Below are 20936 nucleotides of genomic sequence, written 5' to 3'. Positions count from 1 at the left end.
TCCTAGGATTATTTTGTGGTTTAAAACCAGTGGGATAAAAATATTAATTGTTGGATTTAAGATAACGAGACCATTTTCCAGCTTTGCATTGTCAGTCGCACATCCTCTTTAATCCATGTAACGAATGTTTCAATTGTTGTTGAGAACACTGTAATATTTGCAATGTGGCATTTGTGTTGTGTGGGGTGAAATGGTTCAGTTGACAAACAGATTTGACATCAGACATACAATAACTAGTGGCGCTATTGTGATGGTAACACTGGGAACGTTCATGTAACGTTCTTAAAATATCATACATCATTCAAATTCGGTGCAGATTGTGATTAGTTCCTCCGGAGTTGTAGTAGCTTTCCACCACTGTGGGTGACGCTAGTGTCCCATCCATTGTCCCAGACAGAAGGAACAAATGTCACTGAAAACAGCGGGAAAAATCAGTCTTTGTTTGTGAGACTCTTCAGGTTGGTTGAGGGTGGAAAGTTAATTAATTTAGCGTCCGAGTGAGAAACCAGTTGTCTGTGTCTCACTTTGATGAGCTCCTTCGGACTGGCTGGTAATTAATTTAGCATCCGTGTGCGAAATTAAATCTCCCGTGCTTTTCCTTTGATAAGTAGACCAGGCTTTCTTTAGATGACCTGTGTACGCAGACTGGCTCAGCGGGGCAGCCGGAGCAGGTATGCAGAACAGCACGAGACTGGGGGTTGCTGGGCATCATCTTGAATGGTGTGTCCGTTTCAACAGCATGTCTAAAATTAAAAATATTATTTAGTACACAAGACAGCATTATCAGACAGCTCTATTAAAGAGTCACAACTTTCAACTTTTCATAAATACCCATTTTGAACAGTTCAGAATCACAAAATACTGAATTTAAATATTGACAGCTTTTTTTCTAATTTTTTCTCTCATAGGTGAGGTATACCTATGATGAAAATTACAGGCCTCTCTCATATTTTTAAGTGGGAGAACTTTCACAATTGGTGGCTGACTGAATACTTTTTTGCCCCACTGTATACACATTGTGAAAGCCTCTTTTGCACAATATAATCTTAATGTTGCACTGAGGTGACTGGTCATTTATTTTAACGAAGTTAAAACACACTTTTGTTCGCCGCTGCCGTTTATTCTTCGTTGGTTTTTGCACTTTCTTCTTCGGGGTCGGCGGACTGTAGGCATCAAAACTGGGAACCGACATTTTTAAATTTGAACGGTTCCGGGAGAACCGGAACATTAGTACTGGTTCCTATCGATTCTCGATGCATAACCCTACACGCTAATGGTCATAATTCTATATTAATGATATCCTGCTAGCATGAAGATTCCACCACATGACATTGCCTTTCTATAATAAATAAAAAAAAATAACACAAAATAATTAACGTGCCAAGGATCACAAGTACCTCTTTAATGAAATAACATTTACATTGAAATGAGAGTACAACATTCAACACTTTATTGACCACTTTCAAAAGCAAGTCATTGATAAACACTCACGACGCCCGACTCCGAGCTGCTTCCCAATACAGGAAGTCCTCGATTTATGAACGAGTTCCGTTCCTACGCTGGCTACGTAACCCGAATTTCCGCGTAAGTCGGATTTCACCGTTAAAGTCGAAATTTACTTTCAAATACTTCTGTTACGGGTATTGTCCCACGTGATTGTTACAGCAAGCTCAGTGTGTGTGCTCGTGTGCGTCGATGTGTGGGTGAGACGGGACTGTGAAGGAGGAAGCAGTGCGCACAAGTGTGAGTGTGTACAGTGGCAAGTGTAGTGACGGCGACCGCGGAAGAGTAGCGATTAGCGGAGGACACGTTGACGTTGAATGTGCAGAGGAGCTAATAAAGCCATTAAAGCAGCAAATCGGTGCTTCGTGCCTTTATTGTTGCCACCACCCAGCTCAGCTGTGCAACGAGAGAACTCCGAGGAGGACAACCTCGGCACTGGAGAAGGCGTCTCCCGACCATGGTCAGGTGACCGTAGCAGGAAAGATTAACCCTTCGTATAAAGAAACTATAATAAAAAAATAAGAGGCTGCACTTACCATTACTGCTGAGAGTGTGAAAAAAGGAGGGCGAAAAAGGCAAAGATACTCCCGGCGCACAAACACAGACAAGCACTATGCACTCGCTTAGGAGAAACACTATGGTGCTGGGGACAAAATGGCGGACGTCGCACGGGAGTCGTAAAGTCGAAACGTCGTAGGTCAAGTACGTCGTAACTCGAGGACTTCCTGTATGCCTCGGAGAGCTGCCTCCAGGCTCGGAACTGATGCAATAGCTGCCTCGTCTCTTGGTGGCAGCTCAAACAGTAACAATTCATCTGCACACAAAATCAACAAAACCCCAAAAGCAACGTAGGGCCCATGATCAGCCTGCCACTTTTTCATTTTTTCTGTACTGTACTCTTTAATTCTAGACACTTTATGCACAATTGATAAAATAAAGTAACAAGTTATACATATAACATACTGCGTATTGACCACAAACAAAAACAAGCCGTTTTATAAACACATGCGATGCTGTGGTACGAGAAAAGCCATCGGCAGCTGCTTCAGCAGGTCGAATGGGGGCGACGCATCTGCGATAGCTGCCTCAACACACAGTGGGTAGTGTCGTAGGACTTTCCTCGTTTTAGCAGCTACCTCGAACTCGGAAGTGACGTAGGACCTGCCTCGGAAGTGACGTAGGACCTCCCTCGTTTGAAGCAGCTGCCTCGGAAGTGACGTAGGACCTGCCTCAAATGTTTTTTTTAATGAAAAGCCTATTAAGACAGCTAAACTTTATTTGGGGTTAATCAGAGGTACTCTGAATGGTGACAGGTGTGTGTTGACTTCCATTTAACAACTTTGAATGTGATTTTTTTATTTTTTTTTAATTGTGAACATGGCCAGTTTTAAAAGGGGTGTGAACACTTGTGCAACCACATTATCACAGTTTTTTTAAATTCCCCTCTTGAAAAGGTTTCTCATTCTTCAATTGTTCAAGTTAGAGGTAGTGCTGGGTGATACGTCGAAAAACTTGATTAGATCGATATTTTATTAATGCTCTCTGGAAAAAGGGGATCATCGATTTTATTTTCCTGTACTTTTCGCCACGAGACTTCTGCCAGCATTTAGTAGATGCTAGCAATTAGCGAGCCATAAATGGTCCCAAAAAAGCACACGTCTGTCATTTGGAAACAACGCAGTCTGCAAAACATGTATAAAAGATGTTACGACAAAAACAGGCATATACGTGTAAAATCACCTGAAGATGAAGGATGTCATCAAGTGCGATGCTTGTATCACATTAAAGAGAGCTGCGACTTTTGTAACGTAAACAAAACAACAGCGCGGAGCAATCATAGTGGCAGGTGAAGCTCTTGTGTTTTCGTGTTGCGCCTGGAGTGAACTCCCCGACACACCCAATGTTGATAAGTTGTGCGTTTGTTGTGTCGGTGCGACTAAGTGTAATGCAATTATGTTTATAAGGATATCTGGGTGTCCATCTGTAATGGGATGTATCAAACAAAAGTGTATGCAGTGTTGTGTAAGCGAGCAGCCAGTAATTTCTATCATATTTAATTTTTTTATTCACTTTCGTTAAAGATCACAGCATTGTATTCATTCCACATGACATCACTTTTCTTCTTAGTATCTTCTTGATTTCCAGCAGTTTGTTTTTGTAGAAATTATTCCTATTATTATTAGGGCCCGAGCAGATAGATCTGCGAGGTTCCATCCATCCATCCAGCCATTTTCTACCGCTTATCCGAGGTCGGGTCGCGGGGGCAATAGCTTTAACAGGGACGCCCAGACTTCCCTCTCCCCAGCCACTTCATCCATCTCTTCCGGGGGGGTCCCGAGGCTTTCCCAGGCCAGCCGAAGGATGTAGTCTCTCCAGCGTGTCCTGGGTCATCCCCGGGGTCTCCTCCCGGTGGGACGTGCCCGGAACACCTCACTAGGGAGGCGTTCGGGAGGCATCCGAATCAGATGCCCCAGCCACCTCATCTGGCTCCTCTCGATGTGAAGGAGCAGCGGCTCTACTCTGAGATCTTCCCGGATGACCGAGCTTCTCACCCTATCTCTAAGGGAGAGCCCGGACACCCTGCGGAAGAAACTCATTTCAGCGGCTTGTATCCGGGATCTTGTTCTTTCAGTCACGACCCACAGCTCGTGATCATAGGTTAGGGTAGGAACGTAGATCGACCGGTAAATCAAGAGCTTCGCCTTTCGGCTTAGCTCCTTCTTTACCACAACAGATCGATACAAAGTCCGCATCACTGCAGACGCTGCACCGATATGCCTGTCGATCTCCTGTTCCCTCACTCATGAACAAGACCCCAAGATACTTGAACTCCTCCACCATGGTCTCAGATTTGGAGGTGCTGATTCTCATCCAGCCGCTTCACACTCGGCTGCGAACTGCTCCAGTGAGAGTTGGAGGTCACGGCTTGATGAAGCCAACAGAACCACATCATCTGCAAAAAGCAAAGATGCAATACTGAGGCCACCAAACCGGACCCCCTCTACGCCTCGGCTGCGCCAAGAAATTCTGTCCATAAAAGTTATGAACAGAATCGGTGACAAAGGGCAACCTTGGCGGAGTCCAACCCTTACCGGAAACGAGTCCGACTTACTGCCGGATATGCGGACCAAACTATGACTCCGGTCGTACAGGGACCGAACAGCCCGTATCAGGGGGTTCGGTACCCCATACTCCTGAAGCACCCCCCACAGGACCACCCGAGGAACACGGTCAAACGCCTTCTCCAAGTCCACAAAACACATGTAGACTGGTTGGGCGAACTCCCATGCACCCTCGAGGACCCTGCCAAGGGTGTAGCGCTGGTCCACTGTTCCACGTCCAGGACAAAAACCACACTGCTCCTCCTGAATCTGAGATTCGGCTTCCCGACGGAGCCTCCTCTCCAGCACCCCTGCATAGACCTTACCAGGGAGGCTGAGGAGTGTGATCCCCCTGTAGTTGGAACACACCCTCCGGTCGCCCTTCTTAAAAAGGGGGACCACCACCCCAGTCTGCCAATCCAGAGGCACTGTCCCCGATGTCCACGCGATGTTGCAGAGGCGTGTCAACCAGGACAGCCCTACAACATCCAGAGCCTTGAGGAACTCCGGGCGAATCTCATCCACCCCCGGGGCCTTGCCACCGAGGAGCTCTTTAACCACCTCGGTGACCTCAACCCAAGAAGTCTTCGAAGTATTCTCCCCACCGGCTCACAACGTCCCGAGTCGAGGTCAGCAGCGCCCCATCCCCACTATACACAGTGTTGCTGGTGCACTGCTTCCCCCTCCTGAGACACCGGATGGTGGACCAGAATTTCCTCGAAGCCGTCCGGAAGTCTTTGTCCTTGGCCTCACCGAACTCCTCCCATCCCCGAGTTTTTGCTTCAGCGACCACCAAGGCTGCATTCCACTTGGCCAGCCAGTACCCATCAGCTGCCTCAGGAGTCCTACAGGCCAAAAAGGCCCGATAAGACTCCTTCTTCAGCTTGACGGCATCCCTCACCATTGGTGTCCACCAACGAGTTCGGGGATTGCCGCCACGACAGGCACCAACCACCTTACGGCCACAGCTCCGGTCGGCCGCCTCAGCAATGGAGGCGCGGAACATGGTCCACTCGGACTCGATGTCCCCCGCCTCACCCGGAACATGAGCAAAGTTCTGTCGGAGGTGGGAGTTGAAACTCCTTCTGACAGGGGATTCCGCCAGACGTTCCCAGACCCTAACAATACCAGGTGGTGATCAGTTGACAGCTGCGCCCCTCTCTTTACCCGAGTGTCCAAGACATGTGGCCGCAAGTCCGATGACACGACCACAAAGTCGATCGTCGAACTGCGACCTAGGGTGTCCTGGTGCCAAGTGCACGTGTGGACACCCTTATGCTTGAACATGGTGTTCGATATGGACAATCCTTGATGAGCACAGAAGTCCAATAACTGAACACCGCTCGGGTTCTGATCGGGGGGGTCGTTCCTCCCAATCACTGCCCAACTCCAGAGTGGAAGAGAGTCCAACCCCTCTCGAGAGGACTAGTACCAGAGCCCAAGCTGTGCATGGAGGCGAGTCCGACTATATCTAGTCGGAACTTCTCGACCTCACACAACAGCTCGGGCTCCTTCCCTGCCAGAGATGTCCTCGAACCAGCTTCTGTAGCCGGGGATCGGATCGCCAAGGTCCCCCCCTTCGGCCACCGCCCAGCTCGCACTGCACCCGACCGCTATGGCCCCTCCCACAGGTGGTGAGCCCATGGGAAGGGGGACCCACGTTACCCTTTCGGGCTGTGCACGGCCCGACCCCATGGGTGTAGGCCCTCCCACCAGGCGCTCGCCTTCGAGCCCCACCTCCAGGCCTGGCTCCAGAGGGGGGGCCCCGGTGACCCGTGTCCGGGCAAGGGAAACCTGAACCATTAATTGTATTTGTCATAGGTTTTTTTTGGAGCCGTGCTTTGTCTGGTCCCTCACCCCGGACCTGTTTGCCATGGGTGACCCTGCCAGGGGTTACATAAAGCCCCAGACAACTTAGCTCCTAGGATCATTGGGACACACAAACCCCTCCACCACGATAAGGAGACGGCTCAAGGAGGTCCCTGTTGTTTTTGTAGAAATTCTTCTTCTTATTATTATTATTATTTTAGTCATGACAAACTAAGCCATTTTTGAGGTACGAAATGTGCACAGAAACTCACAAAATTTGGCCTGGACATCGGGCCTGGTGAAAAACTTTATAATTTCACGTTTTCAGGCGCGATTTCCTAAAAATGCCTCGACAGCACCACCTAGAACGATGCCAAAAGTACATCAAAGGCGAACTCGGTGATCTGTATGACCTACGGCTCTGAAAATTGATACGCATATAGAGGGCACCCAGACGCACAAAAAAGTCAGTGCGGCCGGTATCGTAACTCCAACAGGAAGTGACCTATGACCTTTTGAAGGAAAAAAGTGCGAAATGTTCGCATTTTTTCAGGGTTTATACTTTTGCGAACTCCACCTACAGCTTTCATCCGATTCACTTCAGACTTGGTGTGTATCATCTCAAGACTTGGGACATTAAAAGTTATCAAAAGCATTTTAATCCGACGAACTATATGACGGGGGCTGGCCTTCAAACGTCTCATTCCACATTTCGTCACAAATCCGAAAATGCCTAAACTTCCATCAGTCTCATTCGTTCTACGTTTCACCTAGAGCTACAAAAATCTGCTCACACCTGTATCGACCCCAGACGTACAAAAACCTCAAAGACACGCATACCCTAAACCCAACAGGAAGTGACCTACGACTTCGTAATCGTAAGGTTCGCCCTTTTTTGAAATTTGCTAATCCAGTTAATCAAAGAGCTATTCGTAATACGTCACACACCTACCAAACGTGGCAGGTACGTGTATTACCCCGACTTCTACAAAATAGTAATTACGACCGATACACTAAACTCAACAGAAACTGACCTAGAACCTGACCTAGGTCGTTTCCCAACCATTATTGCAGCGTTGAGATTATGGATGTCCTTTGATGTTGAGTTGCTCTGAGCTTGTGATTTAAGAGGACAGGACAAAGGAGCGTTTCAGACGACAGATCAAAGGAGCATTTAAGCTTGAACGTATGCTCAAGTCAGGAAGTCTGTGTGTGGAGTGCCGTGAGTTGTAGTCGATAGCAGCTCTTGAATGAATGTGCATTCTGTTTCCGCTCGTTGAAAGTGTTGTGAAAATGTGTTCAAGAAGGATAGCAGAGTACGAGGACAAACTTTGGGGACCAAAAGAGGAGAACGAGCCACAATGTCAAGAACTCTTGCGGTTTTCATTTTACAGCCTCTCATCATGCTACGCAGAGCTGGTTGGTTCACTTCTCTCTAAATTGTTTAGGAAATACTCTCCATTTTGAAGAGTATTACTGTGTTTACTTACAGGCACTGTGTGATGTTAGATTTAATTTAAACACCTAAGACTGTGACCTATATTTCCGAAAATCTCAAAGGGTTGTTGGGCAATGATGCATTATCAAAGTTTAATAGTTTTACTCAACATACATGACTTGGTTGGAAAGATCTGTGAAAGACATTTGGAGGTAATTTTGACTCAAATAAAAGTAAAAAGTAGTCCTCCTAACAATTACGTGAGTAACAGTAGCAACGTATTCAGTGAAATAAGTACTGAGTAATTTCTCTGCTAACTTCTGATTTATTTATTTTTAAATCTGAGCATGAACGTCAACAAAAATAAAATAACTCAATAAAATATGTGCAAGTTCAAATATTGCTGAACAATATCACTTAGTCAAACATCATAAATACAATATTTGTAAAATAACAAACTCAGGCAAAGTCAACTACAAGAAATATATGTTTCCACCTGTTAAGCAGCACAAGACTGCCGGCTCATCAGGCAGATTACAAAAAGAGGAACAAGGCTGCAGTGGATATAAAAAGTATACACACCCCTGTTCAAATGCCAGGTTTTTGTGATTTTTGACCAATATAAATCATTTAAAAATATTTCCACCATTAATGTGACCTAGAATTTGTAACTTTTGAAAAGGCTTTGCACTTGTCCTGCAGCAGTGGTGTCAACCTATGGTCTGGGGGCCATTTGGGGGCCATCCCCCATTATTGTGTGACCTGCATTATCTCAATGTAACCTTTGAGAAGGCTTGCTTTGCACTTGTCCACCAGCAGTTGGACAAGTGCCTGGGGGCCATCCCCCATTTTTGTATGGCCGGCATTTTCATATTATAACTTGTTACACAGCTTTGCGCTTCCGACAGCAGTGGTGTTCAACCTATGGCCAAGGGGCCATTTGCGGGTCAGCCTCCATATTTGTGTGGCCCACATTTACTCAATATGGGCCATAACTTTGCATATGTCCTAAAGCGTGGTGTCCATCCTACCGCCCGGGGGCAATTTGTAGCCCTTCATCGTGTCAATACCCCAACCTGCCAGGACCTCAAACTGCAAGTACCCCAACGGTGCGAGGGCCCAATTATAGCTGCGCGCAGCTCTAGTTTTAAGATTATATTTTTAAATACATGTAGGGTAAAGCAATTTATTCCTTTATGTTTATAATTTTAAATGTATAATGTAAATCAATTTGGTTTCGGTTTTATACATTTAGAAACTTTAATACAATAAATATTGAGTCACATCAAGTGTTGACATTCGGGGAAAAATTGTGATATCAAATTGAGTATTCAGACCTTAAATTTTTAACTCTTTGTTATATTGCAGCCATTTGCTGCAATAATTTAAGTTATTTTTTTCCTCGTAAATGTACATACAGCACCCCATATTGACAGACATTTTTTTTTTAAAATCTTTGCTGCTTTATTAAAAAAGAAAAACTGAAATATCACACAGCCATATGTATTCAGACCCTTTTCTCAGTATTTAGTAGAAGCACCCTTTTGAGCTAATACAGCCATGAGTCTTTTTGGGATGCAAAAATCACACCTGGATTTTGGGGATCCTCTGCCATTCCTCCTTCCAGATCCTCTCCAGTTCTGTCAGGTGAACGTTGGTGGAAAGCCATTTTCAGGTCTCTCCTGAGATGCTCAATTAGGTTTGTCAGAATCTTATTTCTCACCATCTTGGAGTCCTTCAGGTGTTTTTTTAATTTTTTTTTTTAATTTTATTTTTTTTAAAAGAAAATTCAATGTGGGCTTCCATATGTCTTGCACTGAGAAGAGGCTTCCGTCGGGCCACTCTGCCATAAAGCCCGACTGGTGGAGGGCTGCAGATATGGTTGACTTTCTAGAACTTTCTCCCATCTCCTGACTGCATCTCTGGAGGTCAGCCACAGTGATCTTTGGGTTCTTCTTGACCTCTCTCACCAAGGATCTTCTCCGCCGATTTCTCAGTTTGCCCGGACGGACAGCTCTAGTAAGGGTTCTGGTCGTCCCAAACGTCTTCCATTTAAGGATTATAGAGGCCACTGTGCTCTTAAGAACCTTAAGGGCCGCAGAATGTTTTTTGTAACCTTGTAATCCCGTACCTAGAGCCAGCTTCTGTAGCTGGGGATCGGATCGCCAAGGTCCCTGCCTTCGGCCACTGCCCAGTTCGCACTGCACTCGACCCCTATGGCCTATGGGAAGGGGGACCCACGTTACCCTTTCGGGCTGTGCCCGGCCGGGCCCCATGGGTGCAGGCCCGGCCACCAGGCACTCGCCACCTCCAGGTCTGCTCCAGAGGGGGGCCCCGGTGACCCACGTCTGGGCAAGGGAAAACTGAGTCCATCGTTTGTCGTCATCATAAGGGGTCTTTGAGGGGTCTTTGAGCCGTGCTTTTTCTGGTCCCTCACCTAGGACCTGTTTGTCATGGGTGACCCAATGATCCTAGGATCATTGAGACACACAAACCCCTCCACCACGATAAGGTGACGGCTCAAGGAGGGGCAATTAAAACATTGCCTTAACTTTTGTAGAGTAAATAGTTTTCCAAAATTTCAATATAATTGAAATGTTGTTTTACATATCTTATTATATTATTATTTTAGTTAAAAAAAAGTGCAGGGAGTTCCCATGTTCAGCAAGCATCTCTTATAAAGTTAACTGCAAATTTAAATAAATAGTTTCCTAAACTTTTACAGTAAATAAAACAGAGTAGGAGTTTTCACGTCTAACACTGGAGTGGGTCCCCTTTCCTCCTTTTGATCACTGGCTCCTTGAGGATGTAGTTGTAGCTCATCCTCAACACAGCGACTGGCTAGCAGGTCACTAGTGTGATGTGCCAGGAAAGAGCTGAACGTCTCATCAACACGGGTGGGGAAAGATGCGCTTTCTCGGTTCCATCATTCTCGTGTGTTCATATGCAACTGCCTGCTACTCCTGTAGCCGCAAAAATAGTTAAACAGCCATTCATTCCGTACAGTTTAGACATGAATGCTTTGCTGTCGCGCACGCACACAATTCTCTAGCCATCCTCTCAACGGGCGTGCTTTCCTGCAATAAAACAGAATTTTACTCTCGCTCGCTCACACACACACAAACACTTTTATCACTGACTATTTCCCTACCAATATTATTAACAACCATGTTTCAAGTGGTTAAACCTCTCCCCGGAACCACAAATATGATTGACATGGCAAATTAGCAGTGAGCTGGGTGTTAGCCTGCGAGCTAACCTCTTCACATTGTCTACTAGCATGGGATAGTTCAAGGCAAGGCACTGGCAGCTTTATCGATAGAGTGCATTTCATACACAAGGTAACTAAATGTGCTTTACATGATTGAAACTACATTTACTGTAAGCAAATTCACGCAATTAACACTAAAAAGCACCTCTACAGGGACTGCGAGTGAGCAGAGCTGCTACGTGTTTTATATATATATATATATATATATATATATATATATATATATATATATATATACACACACACACACATACATACATCCTTTCATTTTCTTTTACCGCTTATCCTCACTAGGGTTGTGGGTGTGCTGGAGCCTATCCCAGCTATGTTCGGGCGATTGGCTGGGTACGCCTTGAACTGGTGGCCAACCAATCGCAGGGCACATGGAAACAAACAACCATTCACACTCACATTCACACCTAATTTAGCGTCTTCAATTAACCTACCATGCATGTTTTTGGGATGTGAGAGGAAACAGAAGTCCCCGGAGAAAACCCACGCAGACACGGGAAGAACATGCAAACTCCACACACGAGGCCGGATTTGAACCCGAGTCCTCAGAACTGTAAGGCAGATGTGCTAACCAGTCGTGCACCGTGCCGTATGTTTTCTATATATATTAGACTTTACACCAATTTTATCAGCCTGATCGGTATCGGCCGATAATTAGCATTTTATGCTGATTGGCTGATCGGCTTTAATGTCGTCAATCGCCGATCCGCAAAGGACATTGACTCCGCGTTACCATCGTGCACAGTATATTTAAATCCAAAAGCTACTTTATTTTTAGCCTTGTCACGTGTCTTTTGACATAGTACTGTAAATATCTGACGACCAATAAAGTTATTAAAAAAACAAACATGTCCGCGGTGTGGGACAGACAACACGTCTGAGACAGACAACACGTAATGCCTGCATCAGACTACAACACAAATTTGCTCTTTCACGGTTACACTATGTCAGACTACTACAATAAAATCATGTATTCCGATACTACTGCATCCCGTTTTTTTTACGATCATTGGGCTTTATCTTGTCAACTCAAATGCGACCAGATACACTCGTTACCGTGGCGACGACAACAAGAGTGGATTGCGCCGACTGTATTATAAGGACAAAATGGGGAAAAACGTGTTGGTGGTCACCGGTGCTCAGGACAGGAAAGGACGTTCGTTTAAGGCTTGCTTGAGGCATGTTCACTTACTTTTAATACGATACGGCTCGCAAGCAGGCATCAAAAACGTTATGTAGCCTAGCAAGCTAGTGCTAGCACTAATGGTTGTTCCTAAACATGCCGCCATTATGTCGAGTCATGCTCTAAAGTTTCGGTGTGGGTGAAGTAATTTAAATACAATAAAGTAATTTAATTACAGTAAGTTAGCACCCATTATTTCTGTCAAGTTGTAATGTTGGTTTGACCTGATTGATTAGAATACACGATCTGACTAGAGCAGTAATTTCCAACCTTTAGGGAGCCAAGGAACGTATTTTACAATTCAAAAATCTCACGGCACACCAACAAACAAAAATGTCACAAAAGGTGGATACATTAATTACGCCCTACGTCGCATTTCCATGTATTCCTTTCTCCTCTCCTCAGTCCTCTCAGTGTTCCACTTCGTCTTAGCTAACCTCTTTCCTTGTATGATTTCTTTTTCTCATGAGGAGGGCGTATGGGAGATTGTTCAGATCACAGCCTCTCAACACGCTCTAACCAATCTCTCCCGTCGCTCCTGCATTTATTTGAAAATAGGAGGGTTTTTCCCAGACATAATGTTCTAAACAATAAGACACAACACAAAACATTGGACCAACACCTGTCACGTCCCCGACCACATCCGATCACGTCCTTGGTCCAGGCGCCCTTCCATCGGATGATGCTGAGTCATCTTTTTGAAGGCGAGACATCTAAAATCGTCCATAATACTAATGCAAGCTAAGCAAATAAATGATAACTTCTGGAATATATTTAACATTTCCCTCCTGTTTATCATGTATTTGCACAAATTCTCATTTCATCTTACAGTCACTTCATTTCGATTTTTAACTGTAGAATCATTTTTATGAAACAAATACATTTACACTCAGAGTAAACTTGTCATACATGAATGTTGTAGTTTAAACATCGTAATCACCTGGATCAGGAAACAAATCAGGTAAAACAACATCATCATCATCGTCATTATTATCAACCTCCAATAAAGGATAAATCTGCTCCATACGGTTCCATGTGGGTTATGGCTGTGGTGATTAATTTACTGATTAATGCCCGAATGCATGGGATACAACAACATCCACACAATGTCAGAATGGCTGCAAAAACAGCAATTGATATCAATATTGGTGAAATTAGGGTTTTATATTTACCAAAAACGTCCATTCAGCTGTTCCACAAGGCGTGTTGATTGAGGGTCCGTAGACCATCAATGGCTCTGGTCAAGCTGCCATCTGAAGCAGTATTGTTTGTTCTCCAAACATACCGCAAACACCTCCCTCTCTTGCGAGGAGCATGTCGACAGCTATGCGGCCTTGGAACGTCTTTGAGCTGCTCGTGCACAGCTTCCAACCCACTCTGAGTCCAATTTCCTAATCTCTGTACATTGAAGTGGATATAGTTTATCCCATCAACATTTTTATTAATCGTACACCAACAGCATATGAAGTATTCAAATCCTCCTGCAACTTGGTCAGCTAATTTGTATTGATTAGCAACCCCACGAGGAACACCTATGGCGTCGATGTATGTTTTATGTTGGATAATTTTGCCTCTGCCAGGATAAATCTCTTTTTTGTCAAGTATGTCCAAAACACACAAGGAATTTGTCTCCGGTAGTTGGAGCCGCTCTAGTACAACAGACAGTCAATTTACAGAACACTTTGTAGACATAAAGACATTGACAAAAAACAATTGTGCAAAAAGATGCAGTCCTCTAGTAGCAGTTTGAATGACTAATATCGCAATAGTCCGGTGCAATGACCGTTGTGCAAAGGGCGCTGAGACTTCAAGGAGTGTATGCGGTTTAAAGTGAAGAGTAGTGCGATAATCTGGGACAATGGTTGTGCAAATGTTGCAGATGCTCCTCAATCAGTGTGCAAATGGAATAATACAATCTTGTGATAATTATGCCGGAACTATGCGCAACAAAGGCCTGGGACCCATGCAAACAACACAATCTTTTCTCGCTACATTTGCTGCTTGTTCCATCAATAGTAACCAATTGTTATTTTGTCCTGAAACTCCTGTGACAACAAGGAACCAATCATCAGTAGTTATGTTGTTAATCATTAAAATTTGTCCACCTTTCTTTGAAGTTTTCAATGGCATTTCTGGTTTAACACGGTTCCTATAACACAATACTACTTGGAAGTGGGGATCTTTTCCGCCAGAATAGGCCCACAAGCTCACTATCAAACACATTGGGTGACTTGATTTGTATTTCAATATTAAACTATGGGCCGTTTTGCTTATGTTAAACTTCTTTCTATGTTCTTTTGCTGTTTTTTGTGACCAACTGGACCAATCATAACCTGTTTCACCAATGAGGTGTTCCCTTCCAAAGCCTATAGTTGCATACCAGTCATATCCAAATCCCCAATTCTGCCCATTCTCTTGAGCATCATTGGTGAGAGCTGCATATGGAATTATGATTAAAGCAGCTTGATTTTGGGGGGCACAAAATATTAAACCGTTTTGCCGCATTTGGAGGCCATGCCCACAATTTTGATCATCAGCTGTACTCCTTTTGATACGAGTTAATGATTCAAAATTTTTTTATTATTGGGTTCGTCATATTGGTCCAGTTGGTAGGTGATTTTCTATCTAAAAAATGGGTTTTATCATTGAGGGTGGGACGTCCCATGTACCACAAAAACAAAACCAACTCCATAGTAGCCAAAGTTGCTACGTAACAACTTATCGAATCTCATAACCAACGTGGGTGTGCCTTTCTGCTGAGTTCTCACTAAAAGGGTTGGTGTCTTTTTTCTTCACTGACCAGCAAGCGTTTTCAGAATCTACACATCTGCTCCCGCTCCGTTATCAGACTTTTGCTCACCTTCCCTATTTGAGTACTCAGCTGAAATGACTCTTTTACAGTGTGTTAAATGAACCCACGTGTTTCTTTCTGCTATTTTTTTTTTAGGGCTGTAAAGTGTCCATCTATCTGTGCCACCATCCCTCCGGTTGAGACATGTGACACAGCATGGCTCAATATAGCAGCCCATTTGAATAGGTTTTTTTTTTTTTCTTCTGTGCTAATGTAAATTTCATTTTGTAGTTTTTCACTTTGTTTTTCCCCATAATTACGTTCTTGTTATGAAATACTCATATTGGCTATCAGTATAGATTGTACCATCTTTATTTATCATTAGTTTGCATGCCTCGGTTAATGCTACTAATTCAGCAGCTTGTTCAGCCAATTCCTGTCAATCATGCTGCGTGCCTTCATCAAGTAAGGTGGAAGGCCTAGCGCAGCACTGGACACCAAATGTTGTTTAATGTCACAGAAGGCCTTTTCTGCCTCTGTACTCGATTAAACAGATGATGTCATTTTAAGGTTGTCTTCATACATTAATTTTGACAAGGGTGCAACAATTTCTGCATAGTTTGGAATCCATGCTCTACAATAATTTGTCAGACCTAAAAATGATTATTATATGTTTCTTCATCTGTGGTTTAAGATTTTTTAAGACTATAGCTTTCCTGTCTTCTAATATAGTCCTTCCTCCTATACTTAAATTATGGCCTAGATATTTGACTTGCCTTTTGACATCATTGCAATTTATTTTTGTTAACTTTATGTCCCTCTTCTGTTAGATGATGCAGCAAGGCCAATGAATCCTTGCATGTCTCTCCATCTGTAGATGCCAGAAGACATGCGTGTTGTCATAACTTGTGAATAATTAGTTGGACTTTCACAGTAACCTTGCGGTAATCTAGTAAATGTATATATATATATATTTTTTTTTCTCAAATGTGAATGCAAACCAAAATTGACTGTTATTTTCTATTGGTACTGAAAAGAATGCATTTCTTATGTCCACTACTGTAAACACAGTAGCGTCTGGTCTTAATGAATTTAACAATGTGCGTGGGTTTGGTACGCATGCTGCTCTCTGTATTACTGCAGCTCATCACATTCTTTTTTTATCTTCTATTTTTGTGATAAGCTGCAAGGCTGCAGACAACAGGGCCTTTCCCACGTTTAACGGTGGTTTGCCTTTTATTTTTTATATAATTTGATTCCTGCAACGCGGCTATTTTTTGTGTATTTAACCAACCATTAAAGCCGTGTTCGGTTATCCCTGTCTCTAAATATTAAATTTTATCAGGATCCTGTTTTTTTTTTTCCTTTTAAATTTAATTTAATGAACCGCCAACCTTTACACTGCAGTGTATTCCTGTTTTTTATTTTACTACTTCCTTTCCCCATTTGAAAGAATTTGGTTCAGTGTAATACTACCTAGGGTAGTCTAGAACACTGTTTCTTTTCAGTAGGACGGTGATTCAAATTTACTTTCTGTGGTAATTCTCACTTCAACTCTTTCGAGTGGAGAATTCTTGCCTTTGCATCCACAAAAGTCCACCGTTTACTTTCCCACTGTTTTGGTATGGAATGAAAAACCTAGTGGTTTCCCATTTCCCATTTACACTCTCATTCAAACAGTTTTCATTCACACTGGCTTGTCAGAGGACTCCGCCGTCCTATACGGAATTTAACTACGTCTGTCAACAGCTCATTAGAGGACTCCGCCGTCCTATACGGAATTTAACTACGACGCCACGAAACTTTCCTAGTTTCTTTATTCATTAAACACGGAATTTAAGTACGTACAGGACTCCGCCGTCCTCGCGGAATATGTCGGACTCCGCCGTCCCTCATTACTTGCCAGTGACTAGTATTACACAAGGTTTATTAAACACGGAATTTAAGTACGTACAGGACTCCGCCGTCCTTTTTCCTAAAATTTTTTTTAAAATTTAACTCACCAGTCGTCTTCAATCCTGTGGATTGTCGTCAACCTTCAGATCCCAGTTGAGGAGGACGAAGACCAGTCCCGTAAAGGGTCTTACTTGCCGTGGCCACGGTCTCTTAACTGGAAGTCGGCTCCACAACTGGAATCCTCGGGTGTGTTGACATCCGGCTCGAAGGACCAATTAAATGTTGGATTTATCTTACCCAACATTATAAAAATAGACACAAAAGGAATGAAGACACTGGTTTCTTTTTCTCATGAGGAGGGCGTATGGGAGATTGTTCAGATCACAGCCTCTCAACACGCTCTAACCAATCTCTCCCGTCGCTCCTGCATTTATTTGAAAATAGGAGGGTTTTTTTGGACATAATAATCTGGCAACAAAGCTGGCATGGAGCCGATTATTAGCGACTTAGTGACGCGATGATCAGTGACTGTGATTCTGTCGCGCAGGCAGCTCCGCTCTGGCATTTCCGTGGCTGTGTGCAACGTGGTTTACTCCAGGGACATTCCGCGCTGCCGTGTTGTGCCAGCGACGAAGCCGCCATGGAGGCGATGATTAGTAACTTAGTGACACGATGATTAGCGACGCTAGCTAGCTTGGCTAGCGAGCCTGGCTAATCACATTGTAGATCCACGAAGCTGGTCGTGTGATAAAATCTCGTGTTGCACTGCCGTTTTGCATGTATTATTGGACATAATAATCTGGCGACTAGTGACGCTGCTAGATAGCTAGCCTGGCTAATCACGGTGCAGAGCCGTGAGGCAGATAAACAGTGGAGCTTTTCCTGTGTCAGTACAGTATAATCTTGTCTTTTGAGTCCTCTAGCACTTAGAGCAGTTCTAATGACTAATATTGCAATAGTCCGGTGCACTGACTTCAAGCGAGTAGTACGATAATCTGGGACAATGTTGATTGTGCAAATGTTGCAGATACTCCTCAGTCAGTGTGCAAATGGAGCAGATGCTACTCTGGCATGAGTGGCCAGTATTGGTCAACAACAGATATGCAAATAGTGCAGCATGGTGAGACTACTACAGTGAGTGCACGAGTAATATATAATTGGCCCGACAGAAATGTGACAACAAACTAATTTTTTTATTATTATTTTTTTTTTGGTGGTGAGTGCGTTTTTGTTTCTTCATCTTGGGCGGCTGTCAATTTAGTTGAGTGGCCTCCCAAGTAAAGTATGTAGAGGAAACACTACAAATGTCCTGGCAATGTGGGGGGCAAAAGAACTCTGGTACCCAACATGCACTGCGCACCTCATTCCACCAATAACAATCGTACTGTGAAGAGTTTCAGCTTGCAAAACAATATCCAAATAAGAGGCAAAACATTGTTGTTGTTATTTGTCATTCCCAGATGTAGTTTACTGTAAATATTGTAAATAAGAAACTGTTCTTAATGTTCTATCTGGATAAATAAAGGTTAAATACAAAATAAATCACGTCATTGTGAACAAAGCAGGACCTGACCCTGATGATGTGACAACTTTCAGGAATTGTGACGACATCAATGGCAAAGACGGCACTGTAAATGGTCTGTTTGTCTCTCTGTCAGTGCAACTGCCTCAGTGTGGACTTCAATAACTGGAAAGACTGGGAAGATGACTCCGATGAAGACTTGAACAGTTTTGACAAGTTCTCAGAGGTAAGAGCCTGTAGATGGAATAAACCCACACCCGAACACACACACACACACACACACACACACCGTGGCTGCACAATATTGGAAAAAAATGACATTGCGATTTTTCTTTAACCCTGCGAGAGATATTGCGATGTTAAAAAATACAGGATAACATACATGTAATGTGAAATCCAGAACGCATGTTTATTTACATCTAGAAAAACTATGCTCAGTAGAGCACAAAAGTATACAGTCATTTGTATGAAGTCTACCTGTACTTAAACGCACTAGTGTTGAGCAATAGTCCAGCCCGACATTAGGTTAATTTCTTTTGATGCCCACTTATACTGTAGTGTCATTAGCACATTTCTAACACTATTCATTTGTTTTTAATAAATGTTATTTTCCTCCTATAGTTTAACATATGCATTAGTATTTCTATATTTGAGTGCATTAGTTCAAGCAAAACATGTTGTTGTGTATACCTGAAGTTTGTCTATTCAATACTGCCGTGGCTCTCCCCCTTTCCTCCAAGTGTAATCTGTTGCGACATGTATTTGTTCGTTACATTATGAGGAGAGAGACAATAAATGCAGGCGTGTAATTGTTTCCCGTGTCCTCATTAATACTTACCATTACAAAAATCCAACTATATAACACTCTGGGCTGCTCCGTGTGTATTTTTTGGTGGGTTATAATTTACCGTGACATCGGTGTTAAGATTATTAGCATGTCCAACCAGGTCCCCCTGTTGGTCACTTGTTAATATTAGTTGATTTACTGCATATCAACACAGCAACTTCTCCTACAATGTGAATATTGCACATGCGTACATGCTCAAACGATATACTATCCCCTCTAAAAGTGTTGGAATGACGGTCAATTCCTTTGTTTTTGTTGTATACTGAAGACATTTGGGTTTCAGATCAAAAGATGAAAATGAGACAAAAGTTCAGAATTCCAGTTTTTATTTCATGGTAGTTACATCTACAGTGGGTACAGAAAGTATTCAGACCCCCTTAAATTTTTCTCTCTCTGTTATATTGTAGCCATTTGCTAAAATCTTTTTTTCATTTTTTTCCTCATTGTGTACACAGCACCCCATATTGACAGAAAAAAAGGAATTGTTGAAATTTTTGCAGATCTATTCAAAAAGAAAAACTGAAATATCACACAGCCATAAGTATTCAGACCCTTTGGTGTGACACTCATATTTAGCTCGGGTGCTGTCCATTTCTTCTGATTATCCTTGAGATGGTTCTACACCTTTATTGGAGTCCAGTTCTTTTTGATTATACTGATTGAACTTGATTAGGAAAACCACACACCTATCTATATGAGACCCTACAGTTTACAGTGCATGTCAGAGCAAATGAGAATCATGAGGTCAAAGGAACTGCATGAAGAGCTCAGAGACAGAATTGTGGCAAGGCACAGATCTGGCCAAGGTTACAAAAACATTTCTGCTGCACTCAAGGTTCCTAAGAGCACAGTCGCCTCCATAATCCTTAGATAGAATACGTTTGGGACCAGAAACCTTCCTAGAGCTGGCCGTCCGGCCAAACTGAGCAATCGGGGTAGAAGACCCTTGGTGAGAGAGGTAAAGAAGAACCCAAAGATCACTGTGGCTGAGCTCCAGAGATGGAGATGAGAGAAAGTTCTGAAAAGTCAACCATCAAGCAGCCCTCCACCAGTCGGGGCTTTATGGCAGAGTGGCCCGACGGAAGCCTCTCCTCAGTGCAAGACACATGGAGTTTGCTAAAGAAACACCTGAAGGACTCCAAGATGGTGATAAATACGATTATCTGGTCTGATGAGACCAATATAGAACTTTTTGGCTTTAATTCTAAGCGGTATGTGTTGAGAAAACCAGGCACGGCTCATCACCTGTCCAATACAGTCCCAACAGTGAAGCATGGTGGTGGCAGCAGCATGCCGTGGGGGTGTTTTTCAGCTGCAGGGACAGGGCGACTAGTTACAATAGAAGGAAAGATGAATGCGGCCAAGTACAGGGATATCCTGGACGAAAACCTTCTCCAGGGTGCTCAGGACCTCAGACTGGGCCGAAGGTTCACCTTCCAGGAAGACAATGACCCTAAGCACACAGCTAAAATAACAAAGGTGTGGCTTCAGAACAACTCTGACTGTTCTTGAATGGCCCACCCAGAGCCATGACTTAAACCAATTGAGCATCTCTGGAGAGAC

The 20936-nt window shown here is 43.6% G+C and overlaps 2 protein-coding genes across 3 annotated transcripts in view; one reads left to right on the top strand and one right to left on the bottom strand.

Moving 5' to 3' along the window:
- Positions 1–20936, bottom strand: part of fignl2 (fidgetin like 2) — a 543953-nt gene that overhangs the window by 132639 nt on the left and 390378 nt on the right. The gene's annotated exons all lie outside the window — the stretch shown is intronic.
- LOC133465088 (prostaglandin E synthase 3-like) overlaps positions 1–20936 on the top strand; it is a 54799-nt gene that overhangs the window by 17457 nt on the left and 16406 nt on the right. For both annotated transcript variants that reach the window (XM_061747519.1, XM_061747530.1), the window contains exon 5: positions 18663–18752. In XM_061747519.1, coding sequence (XP_061603503.1) covers positions 18663–18752 — 90 coding nt within the window. The remainder of the gene's footprint in view (positions 1–18662; positions 18753–20936) is intronic.

The sequence above is a fragment of the Phyllopteryx taeniolatus genome, chromosome 1 (assembly GCF_024500385.1).
Source record: "Phyllopteryx taeniolatus isolate TA_2022b chromosome 1, UOR_Ptae_1.2, whole genome shotgun sequence".
Taxonomy (NCBI): Eukaryota; Metazoa; Chordata; class Actinopteri; order Syngnathiformes; family Syngnathidae; genus Phyllopteryx; species Phyllopteryx taeniolatus.
This window is presented reverse-complemented; position numbering and strand designations above follow the sequence as displayed.